This window comes from Tupaia chinensis, unplaced genomic scaffold (assembly GCF_000334495.1).
Source record: "Tupaia chinensis unplaced genomic scaffold, TupChi_1.0 Scaffold000567_1, whole genome shotgun sequence".
Lineage (NCBI taxonomy): Eukaryota > Metazoa > Chordata > Mammalia > Scandentia > Tupaiidae > Tupaia > Tupaia belangeri.
The window spans coordinates 3,385,433-3,394,290 of NW_006160080.1; the positions used below are offsets into that span (position 1 = coordinate 3,385,433).

General features: G+C 44.1%; 1 protein-coding gene across 1 annotated transcript in view; it reads right to left on the reverse strand.

Moving 5' to 3' along the window:
• PHKA2 (phosphorylase kinase regulatory subunit alpha 2) overlaps positions 1–8,858 on the reverse strand; it is a gene marked incomplete in the record, with an annotated part of 84,256 nt that overhangs the window by 47,611 nt on the left and 27,787 nt on the right. The window contains 5 exon segments of the mRNA XM_027775475.1: positions 3,016–3,109; positions 3,111–3,130; positions 3,728–3,781; positions 5,710–5,856; positions 8,082–8,180. Coding sequence (XP_027631276.1) covers positions 3,016–3,109; positions 3,111–3,130; positions 3,728–3,781; positions 5,710–5,856; positions 8,082–8,180 — 414 coding nt within the window.

Consider the following 8,858-nt stretch of genomic DNA (forward strand, 5'->3'; position numbering starts at 1 on the left):
TGTACTGCTTAATATATAAAAGGCACAGAAGGGATCAGCAGGTGGAGTGATGCTTAAAGTGCTGGACTCCCACATGGTTAACCGCAGTTTAAGTCTCAGACTGGCAGCTTGAAAATCATGCCTGGCATGCATGCACATGTGCCCCAAATCCTGAGAGGAAAATGAAAGAGAAAAGAATGTGGCATGGCCATACCTCCCTGGGTGGTGAATTCTCACTTTCCCTCTCTTTGTCTCTCTGGTGAGCACATGAACCCAGTAGCCAAAAGAAAAACACAACTTAAAAAAGTTAAAAATAAAAGCTACTGAAGCAAATGTTTTCATTATATTAAAAGGCAGTGATAAAACCTAACATACTGAAGAGGAAAGAGAAGGAAGGGAAAAAAACCCTTAACCCAGCTATTTAACACATTTCTACTTTGGAGAGCCCAGACAAATACCTTCTGGGTCTCATTCTCCTTTTTTTAAAACTTATGGATGGCAAAGCATGGGCACGAGTGTATCATTCTGTAACTGTCATTGGGCAACAAGTGGAGAAGATGGCACAGGCTCAAGGGTAGTAGATTCCGAGAAGCTTACAAAATGAGATGCTAAGCACATTTTCCTCTCCTTAGATTTTCCCCCCTCTAGTAACTGTTAAGCCTGTTCACCATTGAAATTCAAAGTCAATTCTTTGAGATCTTTCAATTCTGTGATAAAAAGAAAACATTAAGACCCCAGATAATTATTGAAGTGGAAGAGTAACCATTAACCATAGGTACATGTTAACATTTCAAGTTTACTGTGGGTTCTGAAGCCCTTCAGCATTCCTGAACTGGGGAGCTTTCAAAAGCTAAAATGAATTTTAGAAGAGTTCCTATCCCCCTTCCCCCAAAGAGGACAGGTCTGCTCTAACAAAGTATGCTCAGGGCTCAGCAGAGCACATAGTACTTACAAGAAGCTAAAGAAATGTGTCTTGGGCTGGCCTGTGGCCTGGTGGTTATGTGAGCTGGATCCCACATGTCAGACTGAGAGGTCTGAGTCCTGAAACTGGATGGGAGTTTGGGAGACACAACAAGCATATGTGTGTGTGTGTGTGTGTGTGTGTGTGTGTGTGCGCGCGCGCGCACGCGCATGCACGCTCGAAATCTTGAAAGGAGGGAGAAATGGAGAAAGAATTGTAGTGTGGTCTTACTTCATGGTGGGGGGGTATTTTCTCTCTTTCTCTGGTGAACACATACATCCTCTAGCAAATTTTTAAAAAAAGAAATGTGGACAGAAAGGATTTCAGTGTACTTGGATTGCAGAACACAAGAAAGGAAGAAAGAAATTATGGCCAAAGTGCTGAAAACAAGGACTAGATCATATGGAAGTCTACAAAATACATGAAGTGCTTCTACTTCACCCCCAAAGCAATCAAAAATCTATTCAAGGGGCCAACAGGTGCTGTAGTAGTTAAGGCACTGGACTTCCACACGGCCTACTGTGGTTCAAGTCCCAGACCTGGTGACCTGAAACTCACACCAGGCATGTGTGTGTGTGTGCCCAAAATCCTGAGAAGAGAATACAAGAGAAGGGATTGCAGTGTGGCCATCCCCCTGGGGAATGATTTCTAACTTTCTCTCTTTTTTTCTCTCTGGCAAGCACATGTGCCCTATAGCAAAAATCTCTCTAAAAAAGAAAAAGAAAGAAAAGAAAGCCATTAAAAATTTTTAAACAAGGCAGTGACATAATCTAATTTGCATTTTTTTAAGATTTATTTATTTTTAATTTTATTTATTATCATTATTCTTCAATTATTGACCAGAAAGAGACAGAGAAAGGGAGAGTGAGAAAGTAGGCCACTAGGTTTGGAACCTGAACCATGGTCAGCTATGTGGGAGTCCAGCATCTCAACCACCACACCACCTGCTGGTCCCTTTAACTTGCATTTTTTTTTTTTTTGGGAGGTTTTTTCTATAGGGCACATGTGTTCGCCAGAAAGACAAAGACAGAGAGATAGACGGTGAGAAGTAACCTCCCAGGGGGGATGGCGATGCCACCATCCTTCTTCTCTCGGAATCTTGGGCACACATGCACATGTGCCTAGCATGAGTTTAAGCCACCGGGTCTGGGACTTGAACCGCGGTCGACTACATGGAGTTCAGAGACATAGCCATTACACTAACTGCTGGTCCCTTAACTTGTACTTTAATAAGATCCCACTCAATTCTTGGCCCTTTGGAGAGAGTGAAATGTATGAAGGTCACTATGACATGAGTGTGGACGATGGAAACAGCAGAGAGCAAGGTCGGAGGTCAGGACGCTGGTTTGGAGGCTGTTAATATTAAATAAGATATTATCTGACAGAACCCCTAACCTAGAGCTACAGATAGCAAAACCACTAGCTGATCTGGAAAGAAGAGCAGTGACAACAAAACCTGTCTATGATAGACTGCTTTTTGGTGGTCTCTAACAAACCATACCACCTAGTACTCATCCCTTGTCTGATCCCCTTCCCCTGGAACATGTGATGGCTCTTTAGCCAATAGAGTGCAATCAAAGTGACACTTTTCTAAGTCCAAGAAGACTTGCGAAAGCTGGGCAGCTCCTGCTTTTACATTCTGAGGGAAGACAACCACCATGCAAAAAGCCTCAAAACCCAGGGACTACAATGTTGGGACAAGCCCAAGCTAGCCATGGAGGAGAACTGAGGCCTCAGAGAATAGCCCAGTTGAGCTGCCGGCATCAGTTGATAGCCATAATCAAGTCCTCAGCCACAAGAGTGAGGCCATTTTGGAAGTAGGTCCCCGGCCCCATGGAACTAACCACGCTGACACCAAGTGAGCAGAGACCACCTGTCCCTGCTGGGCTCTGCCCAAAGAGCAAAATCATGAAAAAATAAATACAGTATCTGTTGCTTTAATTCTCTGAGTTTTGTTAAGTGGCAATAGAAAACTGAAACAGTGACCTACATTTTTGCATAACCCTACATTTTAAATACTCGGCACACCAGTAGGATGAAAATGATTATCAACTCACCACCCAGCATTGTCTCACCTGAACACCATCACCATTGAAGACTCCATCGATGATGAAATACGTCCAGAACACAGGCCACTCACATTCAATGTTTTCAAAGAGCTTGAGTTCAATAATGTAATCGGTTTGGGTCCTGAAATCAAATAGGTGAAGCTTTTGAAAGGTGACGTTGGATGACATATATAATACCATTGTGTCTCACTGGGTTTCCCTTGCTTATCTGATTTAATGCAGCTTGGAAGTTGCTGTGATTAGAATTCTACTCTATGGGAAGATGCTATTTAGGTAGTTTTCCATGGTAAAGTTTCACAAGGTAAATAAGAAATATATAGAAGACTCCTTGGTAGTTCGTTTTATGAATGCTTCCTATATCTCTAACAAATAAATAGCAATTTGCCTATCACAGTGCTTGGTAGGTGGTCTGTTTTATGTATATGGTTAGATTTCTCACTGTGGCAAAGAAACCTAAGGAGAAGGCCATGGCTGGTCTTTTTAAAAAAAAAGTGTGGGCCACAGAACTCGCCTGTGAACTGGCTATAAACTTCAGCTTGCTGTCCTCCCGAAGATCTAACTATTCCATTGCCCAACTGTAGGCTTGCTGACTCCCAAATTTATGCTTCCCTTTCCTAACACTGCAATATGCAATTAGAATCCATAAAGGGAGAACATCACAGTGGCGACTTAGATATAGAGAAGTTAAGGAACCACAGAAACAAGATTTGAATACAACCTCTCTCGGGGTTTTATAACCATCTCGAAGGAAGCGACAACATCCATAACGCCCCTAATAGGAAGACAAAGAAATAATGTACATTAGATGAAATCAGAAGAATTTCTTTGCCTTTTCATTGCTAATTCAGCTCTTCATCCTCTTTCCAAAAAGCAGCTCTTCATCCTCTTGCCCTTGAATCTTTTACCAAAGAGTTATTTTTTTTAAGGTTTTTGCCGTAGGGCACATGCATACCCCAGAGAGAGAGAAAGAGACGGAGAAAGGGAAAGTGTGAACTCACCCCCCAGGAGGGATGGCTATGCTGCAATCCCTTCTGCATTCTCCTCCTGGGACTTTGGGCACACATACACACATGCCTGGTGCGAACTTCAAGCCAGCAGGTCTGGGACTCAGACTGCAGCCAGCCATGTGTGAGTCTATAGCCTTAACCACCATACTACCTGCTGGCCCCTGAGGAGTTATTTTTAAGTAGCAAGCAAGGTATGTTCGGGTTTGAAGAGGACTTGGGAAGGAATGCCAAGACATTCCACGGGAGTATTAGGGCTACGGTGTAATTAAAAGAGTTTGGTGAACGGCCAGTCTTTCACTCTGATTCACTGTATCACACAAGGATGCCAAGAGATCCTTGGTATTTGGAGAAGACACAGGGCAACTGGTTTGCTCTTTCCTACTGGACAGACTGGAAAGCTGGAAGGACACTCCCCAGACTCCCCACAGTTAGGGTCTGGCTGCACGGAAGCCTCTGCTGACCAGATGTGCCCCTGCAAGGCTTGGCAAGGAGGTAGGGCAGGGCTTTCTGTTAGGAACCACCTTCCTGAAGCACCTTCCTGCTAGGACAGGTGCTGCGGGTTTTCCTGCTACAGCTCTAGGGTGCCTCTCCAGCTTCCTGGGTGCCTAGAAAGGAGGGAGGGGACAGCACTCGCTTAATTTGACCCTCTAATCCCTGGACTGGAGCTTTGGGTGTCCATTCCCCAATCCCTTCCTTTCTTCCTTCTTCTTTCCTTCTTTTCACTTCCTTTTTCCTTCTTGGAATCATCAGTCCAGAACTCTCAGCCTAGACTGGGCTCCTCTCCTAAACATTTCATTCCCTGCATTAACTCACTTCCTATCTCCATTGCCTAAAGAGGTTCCTTTTTCTCCACTGAACCCTAATTAATACAGCTGCTTTCTTGAGGGGAATATGACTGGGACCCTTTAACCTGTTTCTGAGACAAAAGCATTTTTCACTGAATCTAAGTGGGACAATCAACATGCAGAGATCAGCTTAGGGAGATTACATTTGGATAAGTTTGCTGATAATTCCATTCTACTGGGATATTTAATGACATTCTAAGTTTAGTGGATTGTGCCATAGTTACTGCATTTCACCTCAGAACAGGGATTCAAAAATTTTTTAATTTAACTTTGGAGTCACCAAAGTTCATGACAGCTTCTGGATTTACCTGGTTAAGTATGTTCCCCAAAAGTTCATGTGCTGAAATCTGACTGAAATACATCAAGAGGAAACTTCATCTGATAATAATCTAGAAGATGAGGCCTTTAGACGTAATTAGGGGAGGGTGGGGCTCCCACGATTGAGTCCTGGTGGACTTATAAGGCGACAGAACAAGACACTCGAACATAGACAAGCTTGCCTGTCCCTCTTGCTGCTATGCGATGCTCGGTCTCCTCCAGCAAGAAGACCCTCACCAGATGTGGCTCCTGGACCTCAGACCTCCAAACTGTAAGCTGAGCAACACTCTATTTTTAAAACTTACCCAAACTCAGGTAATTCTGTTATTCACAAAAGAACAGACCAGAACACAGAGGCATGTAGTCACCGTGTGATTCTGTTTTCTGCCTGTGTGCTCAGCTTTGCATAAACTTCACTCTGAGTCCATTAATCTCACAGAGAACCGAGGCATGGGTGAGCCACTCCTTGTCACCATGTGAAAGTGGCACTCACCAGAGGGCAGAAGGGCACCAGCATGATAAGCACTTACCTGGAGCTTGGAAATAATTTCATTTTTGGTCACATTCACAAGGTTTACATCTTCTACTGCAAAGGCTGGGAAAGAAATAATGGAAAGGAGCCCAGCATCAATCTCTTTAGATGTCGATGCCCTTGGCAGCATGGAGAAGAGAATGGACTGAATGAAAAACAGAGGCAGATTATTAGCCTGGAGAAGCACTATCGGTTAGACACAGTATCTAGAGATCATGATCTTGGCCCCAAGGGAACATTCACGTGGGTTTGCCAATTCTGAGTGGGGCGCCGTCCTACCAACATGGCCCCACTGGCCAACCCTTCCTACCCAGCCATGATTCCTGATCCCTGGGAGAGAGCACAGCACTGCCTGGAGCCCGTGCTGAGAACTGCTTGTCTCCCTGTTGACATGCAGACGGCTAAAGACAGGGTACCTGTGTCAGCAGGATAAAGTCTCCCGGCTAAGAAGAGAGACCAGAGAACACACAAAGGGGGCTGGCTCAGGGAAATGTCTGGCTTCTTTGGAATGGGACCAGTTGGACAGGGTGACCCAGAAACCATGTCAATCCAGAAGCTGTCATGAACACTCAGGCAAAATGGTCAACAATAGAATTATTAGGATGTTGGGAAAGTCATGACATGTTTTTCTATGCAAAAATGTGTCATGATTTTCCAGATGATCCAACAGTTCAATCTTAAGGCTATTTTTTTTTAAAGAATTATTTAACTTTATTTATTTATCTTTAATTTGATCAGAGAGGGACAGAGTGAGAGCAAGAGCAAGCCAAGTGAGAGAGGGAGAAAGGGAGAGAGAGGAAGAGAAAGTGAGAAAGTAAGCCATCAGGTCTGGGACTCAAATCACAGTCGGCCATGTGGGAGTCCAGCGTCATGCCACCTGCCGGCCCCCTTAAGATTCTTTCTAGGGGCAATGCTTACTTAGAGGCACTGTAATAAGGCTTTGATTATAAAGTGGCTGGATTAGGCACTGCAAACTTGGAGAGAAGCTGAAATGACGAGGAAACGTTTGGGAAGGGAAAGCAGCTAACAACTGAGATCTAACATGAACAGCCATGGAGCTAGACTTCTGCAAACATCAGCTCATCAACTCTTCCATACAAGGAAGGAATAAGGTATTATGGGACTCAGAATTCCAAGACACAGAGTCCCATGCCTCAGGGCATGCCGTTACACAGTGCCAGAGCACTAACCCAAGCCCAGCTGGCCACAGCACTCATGTATTTCCACGAGATTACACATCTATACACACCAGCCTATCAAATTGTACCCTAACAAATATAATATTTCCCATTAAGGACGACTTAATGGGGGAAAATGGAGTGAGCTGGAAGGTGGAGAAAAGTTGAATGAAATCCTTCAGCTCCAGGATAAAGCTTCATTTTCTAGATCATTCTAGATCATTGATCTCTGGGTCCAGTTTTTTTAACTAGTCACTCTTCTCTAGGTTGTCTCTACCTAGAAATATAAACTCCCCCTGAAAGCTCTCCACTTTCGAGTTCTCCCAGATCTGTCTCACTCCAATAGCACAATATCTGGCATACAGTAGGTCCTCACTAAATAAGAGTTGACTAGGGCTGAGGGTGGCACTAGAATGTAACACTCTGGGAGGTTGACCCACATGGAAGGTGACTGGTTTGTGTCTGGAGACCTCCCTGAGTACACCAGGCATGTGTGAGCCCATGATCCAAGCTGGCTGAGTCTGAGGGTGAACCGTGGCATCAGGACCCTGCTAGAGGTGCTCTCTCTCACTCATGGAAGAAATAAATAATTATAAAGAAACCCCAAGAGTTTCCTGACTAACAGTTAATGACTTACTGTCTGTTTAATGGAGTCCTCATTCTGTATAAATCATTTCTTTCTCTGATTGGTATTTCAGGCTCTATTCATCTGCCATCTCATCTCTCCTATACTGCCCATTCTGCCCATCCCTACCTCCACCCCCCCCAAGTGAACTAGTGCTTGCCAGTCATTCAGTTTGGGAGAATTGTGTTAGGAGACACTGTGAGATAAACCTGAGAGAAAACCACCTATGTGTTCAAAGACATAAACCAGATCCTGTCTCCAGATGGCTTTGATTGCTGATTGCATAGATATGGCATACCTGTGTCTTATGTTTGCATAGTTAGTATTTCCCAGCTTACAAAGTGCTTGGACAAACTGCCTAAGAAGATTTACTCTGATTCTTACAACTACCTTGTGGGACAAAAGGGAAGAGTCCTAGTAGGCCCATTTTATGGATGAAGAAACTGAAGCTCAAGGAAGTCAAGTACCAGGAAGCTAGAAAGTTGGGGAATCTGAGGTGGAGCCCAGGTCTTCCACTCCAGGACTGCCCTTCCCTGCTCTCTGGAATGCGAGATGCTGGACAAGTACCTGGCAGTGCTCGACCTCATCAGGCAGGACATGGATCACTGACTTGCGTCCGCCATGGGCTCCAAAAAGGTCCAGTTCATCAATTGCCTCAAGTGCTGCCTACAAGCACAGGTATGAATTACTTTTTCTTTCTAAAAACCACAAGCTCCAATATCTGGCACTCTTTTTTTCATCAAGCAATCTATCAATAGCATACATGTTTTCCCAAAGATGATGACACACATCTTTAAAATCCAGCTAAAGAGTCCTATAGTTATGTACAGTTATGGTCAAACCTTACTTTCAATGGATCAAAGCTTTTCTATATTTTGCTGCTCATTGCACAAATAAGAAAGAGAAAACAGGGAAAAGATTCCCAAAATGAAATCAGTATTCTACCAAAAAATGAAATATGAAGAAGCTCATAACATTGTGTGTGTGTGTGTGTGTGTGTGTGTGTGTGTGTGTGTGTGGCAGGGGGAGGTCACTAAATTCATGGCTAACTTTTCTTTCACTTGTTTCAGTGGTTAGCTTCTAACATTAGCACTTCTGGTCCTTCAGAAAGTTGATTCTTTTAGTAATAAGTACATTTTCAGTGGGTTTACTTAACCAAGTATATTTATTGTTGCTTTAAAAATTCTGTCTCTCGGGACCAGCAGTTAGCGTAATGGCTATGTCGCTGGACTCCCACGTAGTCGACCACGGTTCGCATCCCGGACCCGGTGGCTTAAAACTCACGCCAGGCGCGTGTGCGTGCGTGCCCAAGATCCCGAGAGGAGAATGGAGGAGAAGGGATTG